At 41.4% G+C, this 16596-nt stretch overlaps 2 protein-coding genes across 18 annotated transcripts in view; both read right to left on the minus strand.

Annotated features, from left to right (window-relative positions):
• Window positions 1–16596, minus strand: part of MARVELD2 (MARVEL domain containing 2) — an 89130-nt gene that overhangs the window by 15657 nt on the left and 56877 nt on the right. The window contains exons 1-4 of one of the 7 annotated variants that reach the window (XM_082722966.1): window positions 8976–9048; window positions 5384–5704; window positions 3773–4941; window positions 518–553 (exon numbers count right to left, since the gene is read on the minus strand). In XM_082722966.1, the coding sequence (XP_082579092.1) occupies window positions 518–553; window positions 3773–4927 (1191 nt within the window). In that variant the 5' untranslated portion in view covers window positions 4928–4941; window positions 5384–5704; window positions 8976–9048. Of the gene's footprint in view, window positions 1–517; window positions 554–3772; window positions 4942–5344; window positions 5705–8768; window positions 9168–16596 lie in introns of those variants that run through there. The other 6 variants (XM_082722968.1, XM_082722967.1, XM_082722969.1 and 3 more) reach the window with 6 other exon arrangements.
• RAD17 (RAD17 checkpoint clamp loader component) overlaps window positions 9354–16596 on the minus strand; it is a 42059-nt gene continuing 34816 nt past the window's right edge. For 8 of the 11 annotated variants that reach the window (XM_082722958.1, XM_082722960.1, XM_082722955.1 and 5 more), the window contains 2 exons: window positions 12525–12582; window positions 9354–10130 (listed from right to left, as the gene is read on the minus strand). In XM_082722958.1, coding sequence (XP_082579084.1) covers window positions 9866–10130; window positions 12525–12582 — 323 coding nt within the window. In that variant the 3' untranslated portion in view covers window positions 9354–9865. Of the gene's footprint in view, window positions 10131–12524; window positions 12583–13871; window positions 13989–16596 lie in introns of those variants that run through there. The other 3 variants (XM_082722959.1, XM_082722951.1, XM_082722952.1) reach the window with 2 other exon arrangements.

The following is a 16596-nucleotide window of genomic DNA, read 5'->3' on the forward strand; positions in this document are numbered from 1 at the left end:
TCTCTGCTCAGCGGGGAGCCTGCTTCCCCTCCCTCTCTGCCTGCTCTCTGCCTACTGTGTTCTCTCTCTGTCAAATAAATAAAATGAAATGAAATGAAATAAAATTAAAAAAAAAAGAAAGAAAAGAAAAGAACTTTGAAAAGACTAAAGAAAGTTTGAGAGAATCCCTGGGCTTAAAAAATTTTAACTTAATTTTTAAAATTAAATTTAATTTCATTTGTAATTTAATTTTAAACATAAGAAGAAATGGCTGTTCACTTGCTTAATCTTAACTAACAAAATAAAAAGAAGCTAAAAAAATGATAGCACTTACAGTTTTGCCAACATACACCATGTGCACATCTAATTTGATCCTTTCATTATGAGAAAAAAGCTGAAAGTTGAACTAGATATTCAGTTAGGAACTCAATGTAATAGATACACTTTCACAGACAGATGATCTACTCTGTAGGTAACAGGTAAGATAGAAAACATTTAACAAGCTAGACATAATATACAATGTGAACTTTATTCTTACCATTTTCCTTTTGGATGGCAATGATGGCTCACTTATCTAGAATAAAAAAGAGTGAAAATGATTTTTCAGAGAGGTGTGAGTCTACTTTGTAAATATTTTCATCCATTTGTATTTATAGCCCAATCTCAATTTCACAGACTTGGATTCTCTACTTGACAGATGTTCCCTGCTCATCTGGGTGACTTTGGATGGGCTAGCGAAGAAGCAGAGGAGGTGGGTTAACTGTTAACTCCCTGTCAGGAACACACAGTTAGAGGTACAGACCTAATACAGACTATTAGGTAAATTGCATTGAATTACCTAGAAGTTTTAATTTATTCTTGGCTTCCACTACCCTCTGCAATTAAATAATTTAAACTGTTATAGGTATAAAATTAGTAGAAAAAACCCACAGGCCATTAAAGCCGCTAACGCTTAAGAAGTTACAGCAACTGGGACACCTGGGTGGCTCAGTCGTAAAGCCTCTGCCTTCGGCTCAGGTCATGATCCCAGGGTCCTGGGATTGGCCCCACATCGGGCTCCCTGCTCAGCGGAAAGCCTGCTTCTCCCTCTCCCATTCCCCCTGCTTGTGTTCCCTCTCATGCTGTGTCTCTCTCTGTCAAATAAGTAAATGAAATCTTAAAAAAAAAAAAAAGTTACAGCAACAAAGTGGCGCAACCTCCTACATGAGAGCTAATTCAAGTCTAATCAACCAACATAAAAAGTCTTACAGGGGGCACCTGGGTGGCTCAGTCAGTTAAATGTCTGCCTTTGGCTCAGATCACAATCCCAGGGTCCTGGGATCCAGCACTACATCAAGCTCCTTGTTCACAGGATGCCTGCTTCCCCCTATCCTCCCTGCTTGTGCTCTCTCTTGCTTGCTCTCTCTCCCCCAAAAAAGGAAAAAAAAAGTCTTATGGAAACAAGTTTTGAGAAAGGAGACAGAAATGAATGTTTTATGTTGATAATTATAGTCACACTCATGTAGAATTTTGAAATGATGTTAAGAAGTCTGTTGACGGGCGCCAGGGTGCCTCAATACATTTAGCATCTGCCTTCAGCTCAGGTCATGATCCCAGGGTCCTGGGATCAAGGCCCACATTGAGCCCCTTCCTTGGCAGGGAGCCTGCTTCTCCTTCTCCCTCTGCCTGTTGCTCTCCCTGTTTGTGCGCTCTCTCTCTCTCACTCTGTCAAGTCAAAATTAAAATACTTAAAAAAGGGACGCCTGGGTGGCTCAGTTGGTTGAGCAGCTGCCTTCGGCTCAGGGCATGATCCCAGGGTCCTGGGATCGAGTCCCACATCGGGCTCCTTGCTCGGCAGAGAGCCTGCTTCTCCCTCTGCCTCTGCCTGCCTCTCTGTCTGCCTGTGCTCGCTCGCTCTCTCTCCTTCTGTCTCTGACAAAAAAAAAAAAAAAAAAAAATACTTAAAAAAAAATAAGTTTGCTGTTATTAGACTTACATAAAATCATGAAGAAGTGTGTTTCACTATCCACACTTCACACTGATTAAAATTTGAAATTATTTTGTATACACTGATGTAAATTTAAGAAATATGCTTAAAGTGCTGAGATAAATTTTTAGAAATAACTTGAATCTATGTGGAGTTCTAATAAGATTAATATATTTTGTGATGAGAGAGTATGGATCACAATGAAACATGTTGAGGTTCTTCATATAACACATGAGGTAGCTGTTACAAAATTAATGCAGTTTTTTGTTGTTATATGTAAGATTGTACAAAAGATTAAACACAAAATGTACAGGTGAGTAAATAAACAGGTTACTGAGTAAATAAGGGCAGGATTTCATTTTATTTTATTTTTATTTATTTATTTATTTATTTTTAAGATTTTATTTATTTATTTGTCAGAGAGAGAGAGAGAGAGCAAGAGCGAGCACAGGCAGGCAGAGTGGCAGGCAGAGTCAGAGGGAGAAGCAGGCTCCCCGCAGAGCAAGGAGCCCGATGCGGGACCCGATCCCAGGACGCCGGGATTATGACCTGAGCCGAAGGCAGCTGCCCAACCGAGCCACCCAGGCGTCCCGGGCAGGATTTCATTTTAACCTAGATTTGCCCATATATATAGTATTTGCAATTATATAGTATCTAGGAAATCTTTGAAAAGTGGGAAAAGAGGGCACCTGGGTGGATCAGTCAGTTAAACATCTGCCTTCTACAAAGGTCATGATCCCAGGGACTTGGGATCAAGTCTCGCATCAGGCTTCCTGCTCAGCACAGTCTACTTCTCTCTCTACCCGCCCCCATGTTCATGTTCTCTATCTCATTCTCTCTCTCAAATAAATAAAAAATCTTTTTTTTAAAATAAAAAATCTTAAGAAAAAAGTGGGAAAAGAAAAATGCATAATAAGGTGACTCAAAATTAAGAAAAAATTATTAAGACATTGTTGGTAGCATAGGTAATTCTACTGCACACTTCTCCTTAAAAGAAAACAAAACATTAGCTCATTTCAGGGTATAATGAAGCTAAAGGAACACACTCTAATATTTTTGCTACTGTTGAAATAAAATAATTTTAAATATGGCTTTTATGTAATCTTATCCTCCAGGCATCATTATCATTATTATTATTAGTCCTCCTTCTCCTCCTTCTTCTCTTTAATTAGTTAAATCCTGGAAATAAAAACAAGTGCCAGGCTCCCATTCTAATTTGGGAACACTCAAATCACTTATATCCCAAAATAAGAATGAAACATCAAAATGCCTGGGCAAGTTTTCAGAGTATGTTCATTACAACTCAGCCTCTCAATACTTAAAAAAAACCAAATGTGGTTCACTGTATTCTTACATGACTTTATTTAAGCCACTGGAGGAAAGTGCCACTCATCATAACTTATAAATGAGCACTTTCCACCTAACACCTAAAAGTTTTGTTTTTTTATTGAACTTTACCACACTAAAGAATCAACCCTGTTCTCAAATTTACTTTAATGACCAGACAGTCATTGTACTGAAAACGGTATTATTCTTTGTTACAGAAATTTTCCCCGTAAGCATCACAGGCATAGCACAGCTGACAAACCATATACCGTGTTCCCCCATTGGATGCCCACTCGCAATGTTACACATCAGTGACACGCCACAGTGGGTTATCTCACCAAAAGCAGGTCGGATACTGAGCCAGGACTTTCGAATTTTGGATCATTTAAAAAACAAAAATGGCTTTTATAAAATCCTTGTTTTGACAACTGTACATATTTAGCAAGAAAATAACCAAAAAAGAAAATTGAAAAATGAATGAAGGATGGTGAAATTCCTTACCTCCTGATGTTCCATCCACTCCCTGTGTCTCCGAGCTGCCTCGTGCCTCCACAACTTTAGGCAAACCAAAGCACTAATGAGATAAACGATCATGGTAACAAACAGGAAGATCATCGCTGCTATCTGCCCTCCTTCCACGCGGCAGAACACCGCATTCATCGGAGTATTAAATAACGGATAGTAGCAGAGTCCACCTCGGTTGGTATCATTCACATAGACTATGGCTGCAGCCATATACAAAATAAACAAGGCAACGTTAATTCCAAATTCAGTTAGAGGCCACCAATTAGAATCCAAAAGAATGGTCCGATAATACATGGACATGCCAAGAACTAGAATAATAACGGTGGCGACCCAAGCTAATCCAGCGACCACGAGTACAAAAGGGGTTTTGGGGCCACTGTAATAATAGCCCCCATATGTGCTGCCCAGGCCACCAATGCCTCCCATGCCATAGGGCTGTGAATATCCAAACAGGTTATACCACTCGCTGTCCTTGTAAATGTAAGCTGTGACACAAGCAAAGACGCCAGCTCCCAAAAGCAGCTCCACTACACCGAGAATTCGCAGCAGGCCTGCCCACGACTTCATGTAGGAATACCTCAGGTTATACTCTTCCACCTTCTCACTGTACGTTTGGGCTGTCTGTGTGTGTCGGCTGAGGGAACTGTAGGGATCGTGGTGAAACATGGCCTCAGCCTCTTTCTGGGAATTAAAGGTTCCTTCTGACCCTCCGCAAGGATCTTTGCAGGAGTTGAGGGGTGAGCGGTGGTTTGGTCTTGCTGGAGAGGCTGGAGGTGAACACTGCACTCCATCCGAGATGTATCTGATGTCAGACACTGGCTTATCCCATCCTAGGTCCTTTTTCTTCCCTCTGAAGAAGTTCTTCCAGGACTCAGGGACAAAGCGCCTTACGGGTTTGAGATCTGGGGCTATGGCCGGTTCCTCTGTGTCACTTGAGTAGAAGTCGGGGCCGAATGGTGGCTGTAACGGGAGAGGGGGTGGTGGCAAGGGATCAGCGCTCACAGCCAGCTCACTGTCACGAAGAGTCTGGAGGGTTCCTATGGTGCCGTCGTGATAGGGTGAGTCCCTATCTCTTGGGACTTCATCATAATGTCTGTCCCGATTCCTGAACCTTCCATCATTGGACGACATTTGTGACTTTATACCTGTGGCCAAGAAGTTAAAATTATCACTTATGCCTAGCTATTTATTCCTTCACTGATCCTGATTTTATTTACTTAATGGCAGATGATCATATTTAGGAAACCAATATGATCATGTCTAATTATCATGACATGTAAAAAGGATAATAGATATATTTTAAAAATATACAACATATTAGTCAGGGGGTAACATCATCATTCTATATGATTTTAAGGGCAATCAAAATTAAAATCTTAGTTCTCAATTTAAAATATTTCTAAATCTAACTTACCTATGAGCCCTTTAAACAACAAAGTATAGAAACCATATAAAAGCTAAATTTTAATAATACAGGATACCAACAGATCCCAAGCAGAACTCTTTTCTCAAATGCCTAAATCAAAATATTTAGTAGTTTGAGCATACCGAAGTTTGATGTGTCAGCAAATACTCTTCATTCATTACCTCAAATCTCCTTTGGAATGGCCTGGGAGAAGCAGCTCTATTAAATACAGGGACTGAAAAGCCCCTTTCTTTCTCGAATCAGGGAAGTTAGTTTAGGGGAAATTGCTTCTTCCACTCTAAAATATTAATTATTGATACTCAGTTTTAAAAACTGAATTCTCAGAGGGAAAAAAAAAAATCACTGAAGGTTAAGATTCCCCAGAAGTACAACACAGGGCAACCATGTGTATCACGTGTAGCACTCTTTCCAGAGGGGCCACCTAAAGGTGATTTGCTGTTGCCATAGCAACACTCAAACAGTATCTCAGAGGTTTTATCCACCTAAAAAATAAAGCAGACAAAAAGCACTTTTACTAAACCCGTTGACTTCCTTCACGAAATCAGTGACCTACATGTACACACAAAAAAGGATACTATTCACTAATATAACTACTAGGTTTAAGAACAATGAATTTCTCCCTCTCATTGTTTATAAGCAAGTATTTACTGAAAACTAACTGGACATACAGTACTATACTTGGCACTATGAAGCTCTCAGAATTTAAATGGAGAACCCCACCTCTGTAGTGTTGAACCATTTAGAAGTTCCTTAGGCTTTGGGTGTTTTGTTTTGTTTTGCTTTTAAATTGAGAGAGAAAGAGAGGAGAGAGAGAATCTTAAGCAGACTCCATGCCTGATGAGGGGCTCGAGCTCATGACCCTGAGATCATGACCTGAGCGGGATGCTTAATCAACCGAGCCACACAGGTACCCTCCTAAGGCTTTGCTTTATTTCATTTTGTAAAATGGAGACCTATCCATTCAACAAATATTTACCAAACATCTGCTATGCACCAGGTATGCTAAAAAGTGTATTAGTGAAAAAAAAAAAAAAAAAAAAACAACAACTGAGGGGCGCCTGGGTGGCTCAGTGGGTTAAAGCCTCTGCCTTTGGCTCAGGTCCCTGAGCCCCGAATCAGAGTCTCTGCTCAGCAGGGAGCCTGCTTCCTCTCCCTGTCTGCCTCCCTGCCTACTTGTGATCTCTGTCTGTTAAATAAATAAATAAAATCTTAAAAAAAAAAAAAAAAAACCAACAACTGAAATCTCTGAGTTCATGGAACTTAATTCTCAATGGGGGGATGACAGAAGACAGATTAGGAAAATGAAATACACTGAGTGCTAAGGAACAAAGTTAAGAAAGGTGATAAGGAGCTCTCTGCCACAGGGTGTTATAATTTTACATGGAATGACCTGAGAAGCCTTCATAGAGAATGTATCATCTGAACACAGAAATGAAGGAGGGGAGAGGAGGAAGACAGACAGGTTATCAGGGGAAGCGGTCCAGGTGGATGGAACAGCTAGTGCAAAAGCCTTGAGGCAGGAGTGCCTGGCAAGTTCAAGAACTATTAAGTCATGGAGGCAAAGGTGGCCGCAAGAGTGAGTGAGAGGGTAAGCAGCAGAATTAAGTCCATCTGAATCATTAGGGCCTTGAGAACCAGGGGAAAGGATTTTGGCTTTTACCAGGAGTGAGAGGAGAAGCACATGAAACATTCTAAGTAGAGCAGTAACAAGATCTGACATGTTTTAATAGAATCACTCTGGACACCAAGTCGAGAGTACACTCCAGGTGACAAGGAAGAAAACAGGGAGATTGGCTAAGATGCCACTGGCTGAATCCAATGGATCATGGCGGTAGCAATGGAGATAGAAAGAAGTCAGATTTTTTAACACAAGGAATTAAAATTTTTTTATTATAGAAAATTTCAAACATAATAAAAAGTGAAAAGAATAGTATCATGAACCCTCTGTATACCCATCAACCAACTTCAATAATTATCCATTGATGACCGATCCTGTATCGTCTATCCCTCCTGCCAACAGATTACTTTGAAGCAAATCTCAGACATCCGATAGTTTCATATGCAACATTTCTCCACCCCTCCAAACTGGAGAAAGCCCTGGGGATATGCAGCCTGAAGAGTTTTAGATACCCATTAGAAATCCAGGTGGAGAGGAGCAGTAGGCAGTGTACACACAGAAGGATAAGTACCACCATAGACTAGTCATCCACGGAATGGGTGAAAATGTAGAGAGTTTTAAATTTCTGGGTTTTCTAGTGGGGTATCCCAATTTAGAGAATTAACTGCTAGTTCCAGCATGGTGCCCAGGGCAAAGTAGGATATAAATGACAGCAATTAGCAGTTATTTTTGTCTCTGTCATTTATCTCATCTGTGTCTAAAAACATTGATTTTACTTTTTAAAAGACTTTAAATTTACTTGACAGAGACAGAGAGAGCCGGCGTACACGTAGGGGGAGCCGAAAGCAGGAGGAGAGGCGGAAGCAGGTTCCCTCAGTCCCAGGACCTTGGGCTCTGAAGGCAGAGCCTTAACCCACAGCCACGCAGGCGCCCCCTGTGTCTAAAAACATTTCAATTCTAGAAATGCCCTGTACTATTGCTGTTTCTAAATATATTTTCTTAAGAAAAGTCGAAGCAAAAGCACAGGAATAACTGCAGCAAGTTCTACGTAAGTCAATATCCCAGTGCTTAATTTAACACACTGGTAAAAACGCGTGCTTCACTGAAATGCGTTTATCTTCACCTGTGTGAAGTGGCTCATTTAAATCAGAACACCTTATCGACGTTTACATAATAAAAATAATTTTTACATAAAAAGCAAAAAATAAACGTGGGGAATCATGGAATAACAAAAGACGTGATTTTAGAAGCGAATGGCCAGCGGTATTCGCCGACGTCGTGGTTACTAGCTACGCCTCGCGTCTCTCTCAGGGCGCCCCTGGTAGCCCTCTTGGATTCAGCACGCTGAGGCACAGAGGGTCTTTGTTTTGGACAAGCCCCGGACTCTGGCTCCCTTCCGTAGGCGCACACAGCTCTGAAAGCCATAGCGGGGGGAGGATACGTGGTTTCCCCCAGGAAAGTGACACGGGAACCGAACTTGTCGCCTTTCCAAAAACCTGAAGCATCGCTTTCAAGTTCTGCTGGGCCCACGAGATGTTTCTGGGCTTCCTGGGAGCTGGGAAAGGCCCGAGGGTTTTAAGTTAACTCACGCGTGAGTGACAGGGGACACCGAGCACGGGCGCTGGGGTCGCTCCCGAGCCCGCCGCTCGCCGTTCGGTCCGCTAGTCTCTCTCTTACTCCCCGGGACTGCCCACCCCGGGGACCGCGCGGTCTGCGCGTTCAACAGAAAATCCAATCTCCGTCAGTCGAGACGACGCCCCAAAGCGGCCGGAACTAAGTCCGCGCGCAGATCGGGATCAGAGGATCCCGGCGCCGGGGAAGGGCGTCCGCTGGACGCGCCTCGCCGCGCACCTGTGTCCCCTGAATGAAAGCGGGCTGGCTAAGCGGCCCTCCTGACGCGCAGGCCTCGCGCTCCCCAGCGCCCTCACCTCGCTCTCTGCGCCTCCGTCCGGCCTCGGCCGCAGGTTATGGCGGGGGTGAGTGGCGAGCGCCGCGGGCCCGGGCGCGCGCCGAGGGGCCCAAGGCCTCTGCTTCCCCAACCGCGCACCTGCCGGGGCGGAGGCGGGGGTGGCGGGAGCGGGCCCCTCCCCGTCCGCCGCCGCCTCACGAGAGCCCCACCCCTCGGGCCCACTCACCTGCGCGGCTGCCGGGAAGAGCGTGCACGCCGCCCACCGCAGGGAAAGCCCGCTCAGCTCCCGGGGCGGGGCCGAGCCAAGTTTGCCCCGCCCGGCTTTGTCAGGCCCGGACTTTCGCTCCGCACCCGGGAGGGTCGCGGCCCGCCCCGCACCTCGGAGCGGCGGTTACACACTCAGCTCCGCCCGCGCCTCGGAGCGAGCACACAGCTCGGAAAGGTAGTAAAAGGTGTGATTAGTCCCACCGGAGAGTTCTCAGCGCAAGGTTGCCATTCCCTTCCCTGTTTTTGAAAAGTTAACAACGGATAGTCATGTATGCCCAATGATACGTGGCCGAAACGAAACTATATGTTAGGAAACAGTTAAAAAAAGAAACGAAAAGAAATTCAACATTTTAATTTTGATATAAATTAAATACTTTCCAAAAAGCATCTAAAATAGTCCACTGTACAGCATATAAAAATGGTACTTGAGAAGTTAGAGACCATAGAGAAATTGTGGATAAGGCACAAGGTTTATTTACACTCATAATTGCATGCTAAACTGTTTCATAATTCATATTTACAACCCCATAAAGTTTTAGTATTCTGAGTTATTCCTTCACATTCTTTGATATTTGGCATAATGTTCAAACACACGTCATTCACACTGACCTCCTCTCCCAACCACTCACAAGACTAAATAAATACTAGAGAAAAAAAATTAAGATATTATTTGAAACTTGATCTGTTTACTTCAAAATGACAAGAGAAGTCAGTTTCTTGTGCTGAAATACTACAAGAGTGAAGTATTAAGCTGTCATTCATTTGAAAAGTATATTATCTCTGTCCAAATATCACTGAATAAAATGCACATGAACCTGCCAAGTAGTACCATGACCGGCAGGCTGGTTTCTATGTCCCATCGCTCTCATAGTCTTCTATTATCAGCTCTTCTTCTTCCATGTCTTGTGCGGAAAAGCGCTGAGGCTGGCTGGCAGGCAGTTCACTCCCACTATTTTGACTCAAAGGCAGACAGCACGTTTCAGTTTCCGCGGTATGAGTGGGTTCACCCAGAGATTCCTCTGCAGGCTGCCCTCCTCCATTAAGATGGGCTTCATCTCCACTGTCTGGGTCTATCAATCCAGGTTCCCGGTCGGTCAGGGCTTCCATTTTCAACCTGCCAGATTCATAATGCAGGCATCATAATAACGAAAAAACAGGTTATCTTTAAATTATGCCATGCGTGTGAGAATTATGAAGCCATCTCTAGCCTTTCACTTACCCTGACTGAGCTCGCTATTTAGTCAAGCCCTTTAGTTTATTTCATGGTATAAAATAGTACAAGGTAAATGACAATATGTGAAAAAATCATTACAACTTACAATATAAATGACTTGATCAATGACTTTGTTAACAGTTCTTACAAATTAAAAAGAAAAATTAAATAGAATAGTAAAATAGGTAGGGGCGCCTGGGTGGCTCAGCCGGTTAAGTGTCACACTCCTGATTCAGACTCAGGTCATGATCTCAGGGTTCAGATCAGCTCCACACTGAGAGTGGAGCCTGCTTAATATTTTCTCTCTCCCTAGCCCTCTGCCCTTCCTTCACCTTGTGGGTACACATCCATGCACTCTCTCTTAAGAAAAAAAAAAAGAAAAAAAGAAAAAGAAAAAAATGGGTATAAATGGGAGAATTTACATAAAAAATAGAAATGGTAACTAAATTGTTCAACCTAATTAATTTTAAAAATTGAAATTAGGGACACCTGGGTGGCTCAGTTGGTTAAGCGGCCGCCTTCGGCTCAGGTCATGATCCCAGCATCCTGGAATCGAGACCCACATCGGGCTCCTTGCTCGGCAGGGAGCCTGCTTCTCCCTCTGCCTTTGACTGCCACTCTGTCTGCCTGTGCTCACTCATGTTCTCTCTCTCTCTGACAATTAAATAAATGAAAATCTTTAAAAAAAAATAAAAATTGAAATTAAAATAATGTACTACCATCATCTTTAAAACTGGCAAAGACCTTTATTTATTTATTTAGTTAGTTATTAGAGTTTCATTTATTTACGTAATCTCTACACTCAATGTGGGACTCAAACACAAGATTAATCTCTACACCCAACGTGGGACTCAATCCCGAGATCAAGAGTCTCATACTCTTCTGACTAAGCCAGCCAAGTGCCACAAGACCTTTTAGGAAGATTTTAATAAAATCCAGTGATGCCAAGAGCTAGGAGAAAATAATATATTGATACACTGTAAGTGGACATAAAACTGACAAAATATTCCTGGAAGTAATCTGGCAATATAGAATAAAGGCTTCAGAAAAGTGTATATCTATGGATCCAGCAAGTTTATTTTTAGGAATACATTCTATGTAAATAGCATTTGATGTTCACAATGATTAAAGCTACAAGGAAAATTGTGATAAAATTGGAAATAAGCTAAATGTACAAAAATAAGGTGTAGGTTATATTACAGAAACTAGAGAACTATTAAATATTAACTATCAAGCTATATATTAATGTTTAATATTGTCAACATGAATCAATGATAATATTAAATATGGTCATCATGATTGTTTATTTAAATAATCTCTACATCCAGTGTGGGGCTCGCACTCACAACCTGAGATTGAGAGTCTCATACTCTTATCTTCACTGTGCCAGCCAGGCATCCCTAAATACGGTTATCATGAATGACTATAGTAAATAGCACTGACAAATCCTGTCTCCCAAGTTAGATCAAGTAGTTGAACCAGTAATAGCAGTTAAAAAGCCCTTTTAAAACTTTTAAAATTTAACCTTACAAATAAGCTAAGTAGAAATGAAATATAGGTATTGTCTTAATCACTGTATTAGCCCAGAAGTGATTTTGGAATAAAAGGAATAGCACAAATAAAGATTTACCTCTCTATATCTGTGGTTTTGTTTTGTTTTGTTTTTTAATTTGTCTGAATCTACTAAGAGAAGGAAGTTTAAAAAAAAAAAAAAAGAGTGCTTTTGTGGTAGTTGCTGGTCAATGCAGGCTTGAAACACAGGCTAAGAACACCTCTGGGCAGGAAAGGTGAAAAGGGGTTTCCACGTATGCAAGATTTGTTAAATGAAGAATTTTTAAAATCCCCTTACTTTTATGATTGTGAGCCAGTGAAAATATACTGTTATATGTAATAAAATGATGGATCTACAACACAATCATATGGTCATTAATCACTGGGAATAACAACTATTTCTTAGATTTTACAGATAAATTTTACTGGCTGTATACTTAATAAATAGGTAACATTCAGTGGACATTTCAGTAACAGGTCTTGAAACAGGTTTTTTTTGTTTGTTATCTGCTTTGGTTTTTTTTAAGAATTTATTTATTTATTTGACAGAGAAAGATCACAAGTAGGCAGAGAGGCACGCAGAGAGAGAGAGGGGGCGGGAAGCAGGCTCGCTGCTGAGCAGAGCCTAAAGTGGGGCTCGATCCCAGGACCCTGAGATCACGACCTGAGCCGAAGGCAGAGGCTTAACCCACTGTGTCTCCCAGGCGCCCTTTGAAACAAGTTTTTAAAATTAATTCAGCTTACCTTCCAAAGTGTCGTTTCAGAGGAAGCCTTCCAATATCTTGAATAAAAGAAATCTGAGCTGAAACAGATTTTTAAAAAGCTTTAGACAGACAATTCTCTGAAGATAAACAAATGGACAACAAGCACATGAAAATCATGAATACTCTGGAAAATTCAAATGAAAACCACAGGACACCATTTCACATCCTTTACGATGTCTATTATTAAAAAAAAAAAAAAAAGAAAAAGAAGTTTCACAAAGATGTGCAGAAAGTGAAACCCTTGGGAATTGTTAGTGGAAATGTAAAATGGTATAACTGCTGTGGAAAATGGTAAGGCAGTTCCTTAAAAAATTAAATACAGAATTACTGTATGACTTAGCAATTCCATTTCTGGGTATATACCCAAAAGAACTGACAGCACAGTCTCAAAAAGTATTTGTACACCCATGTTCATAACAGCATCATTCACAATAGCCAAAAGGTGGAAGCAACTTATACGTCCATCAGCAGATGAATGGATAAACAAAATGTGGTATATACACACAATGTGGTATTATTCAACCTTAAAAAGGAAATTCTGATACATATAATTTTAAATATATATTATTTTATTTTGTGGGGGGAGAGGGATAGAGGGAAAGGAGAAAGAGAATCTTAGGCAGGCTCCACAGCCAGTGTGGAGCTCGAAGTGGGGTTCCATCTCATGACCCTCAGATAATGACCTGAGCCAAAACCAAGAATCAGATGCTTAAATGACTGAGCCAAATTGGCTCCCTGACATATACTGTAATACAAATGAACTTTGATGCCATGCTGTGAGAAGTAAGTCACAAAAGGACAAACACTGCATGAGTCCACTTAGGTGAGGTACCTAAAGTAATCAAATTCAGAAAGAGAAGATAGGTGGTGGGCAGGGAGTGGGAGGTAGTGTTTAACGTGTGTAGTTTCAAATTTGCAAGATTACAAAGTTCTAGGGATTGGTTTTACAAAGTGAATATGCTCATCTCCACTGAACTACATACTTAAAAATGGTTTAAGATGATAAATTTTTATATTCTGAAAAAACATTTATTCAGGAAAATCTAACAACAAGAGTCTGTGGCATTTGAACCAGGACTCACTCCATTGCTTCTTTAGCTTTAGAGAGACTTCACGCTAGGTGGGTGCAGCCAAGGACCCATAGGACTCCTTCCCTCCTGTGGCTAGCCAAAAATTCAGGACTCCCTTTCTCCAACCTAAAGCATGAAAGCTCTATCCTATTAGAACAGCAGGCTGAGAATCCTGCTTCCTCCTTGAACTACAATGGCCCTCACCCAAGTTCCTTTAGGGAAGTGGGTCCACACTGTGAAGGTCCCAGCCATGATGATCAGAGGCTACTTACACTTGAGCACTCACCTAGAACAGTGACTCACTACAGGGGCTCAAGAGTAGATTTGAACTGGCTGAAGAAAGAATTAGTCAACTTGAACAGGACTGATAAATACTGTGTAATCAAAGGAGAGAGAGAAAATGGAGAGAAATGAACAAAGCTATCAAAGGTATGTGGTATACCTTTAAGCATAAATAAAAGACAAAGAGAATAAAAGACAAAGAGAAAGAAGTAAAAAGTAAATAAATAATGTCTAAAATGACATGTAAATAAAGAAATGGGGCAAAAATGATAAGTAAAACATATATATATATTTTTTCTTTTTTTTAAAGTAGGCTCCACACCCAATGTGGGGCTTAACTCCCACCCCAAGATCAAGAGTTGTATGCCTCGTTTTGCAGTGGGTTGAGTGCCCAACTCTTGGTTTCAGCTCAGGTCACGATCTCAGGGCTGTGGGATGGAGCCTGAGGGCTCTATGCTCAGCGCTGAGTTGGCCTAAGACTCTTCTCTCTTTCGCCCCACCCGACCCTCCCCCCTCCCACTTGCACATGCTCTTTAATAAATACTGGGGGGAAAAAAAAAGTTGCATGCTCTACCAACCCAGCCAGCCAGCCAGGAGGCCTCAAAACATTTCTTCTTACTTTGTTATGTTAGTCACCATACAATACATCATTAGTTTTTGATGTAGTGTTCCATGACTCATTGCTTGCATATTATACCCAGTGCTCCATGCACTATGTGCCCTCCTTAATACCCATCACCGGACTAACCCATCCCTTCTACCCCCTCCCCACTAAAACCCTCCGTTTGTTTCCAGGAGTCCATGGTCTCTCATGGTTTGTCTCCTCCTTCATTTTCCCCTTCCTTCTCCTAATGTCCTCCATGCTATACTTTATGCTCCACAAATAAGTAAAACCATATGATAATTGGCTTTCTCTGCTTGTCTTATTTCACTCAGCATAATCTCCTCCAGTCCCATCCATGTGGATGCAAAAGTTGGGAATTCATCCCTTCTGATGGCTGAGTAACATTCCATTATATACATGGACCACATCTTCTTTCGCCATTCATCTGTTGAGGGGCATTTCAGCTTTTTCCACAGTTTAGTTATTGGGGACACTGGTACTACGAACACTGCGGGGAGCATGAGGTCCTTCTTTTCACTACATCTGTATCTTTGGGGTAAATACCCAGTAGTGCAATCGCTAAGTCATAAGGCAGTTCTATTTTTAATTTTTTGAGGAATTTCCACACTGTTTTCCAAAGTGGCTATACCAACCTGCATTCCCACCAACAGTGTAAGAGGGTTCCCCCTTCTCCACAAGCTCTCTCAACATTTGTTGTTCCTTGCCTTGTCAATTTTTGCCATTCTGACTGGTGTAAGGTGGTATCTTGATGTGATTTTGATTTGAATTTCCCTGATGGCTAATGATGATGAACATTTTTCATGTGTATGCCTTCTTTGGAGAAGTGTCTGTTTATGTCTTCTGCTCATTTTTTTTTTAAAAGATTTTATTATTTGACAGAGATCACAAGTAGGCAGAGAGGCAGGCAGAGAGAGGGGGGAAGCAGGCTCCCCACCGAGCAGAGAGCCCGATGTGGGGCTCGATCCCAGGACCCTGAGATCATAACCTGAGCCGAAGGTAGAGGCTTAATCCACTGAGCCACCCAGGTGCCCCTTCTGCCCATTTTTTTACTCAGTTATTTGTTTTTTGGGTGTTTAGTTTGAGAAGTTCTTTATAGATCCTGGGTATCAGCCCTTTGTAGTGTCATTTGCAAATATCTTCTCCCATTCCATGGGTTGCCTCTTTGTATTGTTGACTATTTCCTTTGCTTTTCAGAAGCTTTTTATCTTGATGAAGTGCCAAAAGTTCACTTTTGCTTTTGTTTCCCTTGCCTTTGGAGACGTGTCTTGAACGAAGTTGCTATGGCCAATGCTGAAGGTTACTGCCTATGTTCTCCCTAGAATTCTGATGGATTCCTGTCTCGCACTGAGGTCTTTCATCCATTTTGAGTTTATCTTTGTGTATGGTGTAAGAGAATGGTCGAGTTTCATTCTGCTGTATACAGCTATCCAATTTTCCCAGCACCATTTATTGAGGAGACTGTCTTTCATCCATAGGATATTTCTTCCTGCTTTGTTGAGGATTACTTGACCATAGAATTGAGGGTCCATATCTGGGCTCTCTATTCTGTTCCACTGGCTTATGTGCTGTCTTGGTGATTATAGCTTTGTAATATAGCTTAAAATCAGGCAACATGATGCCCCCAGCTTTTCTTTTTCAAAATCATATCCTTGGCGCTTCGGGGTCTTTTCTGATTCTATACAAATTTTAGGATTGTTTGTTCCAGCACTTTGAAAAATGCCATTGGTATTTTGATTGGGATGGCTTTGGAAGTATAGATTGCTCTGGCCAGCAGATTTTAACAATATTTATTCTTCCAACCCATGAACATGGAATGTTTTTGTGTCTTTTTGTTTCTTCTTCAATTTCTTTCATGAGTGTTCTGTAGTTTCTAGAGTGTAGTAGGTCCCTTGCCTCTTTGGTTAGGTTTATTCCAAGGTATCTTATGGGTTTTGGTGCTACTATAAATGGAATCTATTCTCTAATTTCTCTTTCTACAGTTACATTGTTAGTGTATTAGAAAGCAACTGATTTCTTTTTAAATTATTAACTTTATTAACATTACATCAATTCTTATGTATTAATAATATTAATAA

The sequence above is a fragment of the Mustela nivalis genome (genome assembly GCF_964662115.1).
Source record: "Mustela nivalis genome assembly, chromosome: 3".
Lineage (NCBI taxonomy): Eukaryota > Metazoa > Chordata > Mammalia > Carnivora > Mustelidae > Mustela > Mustela nivalis.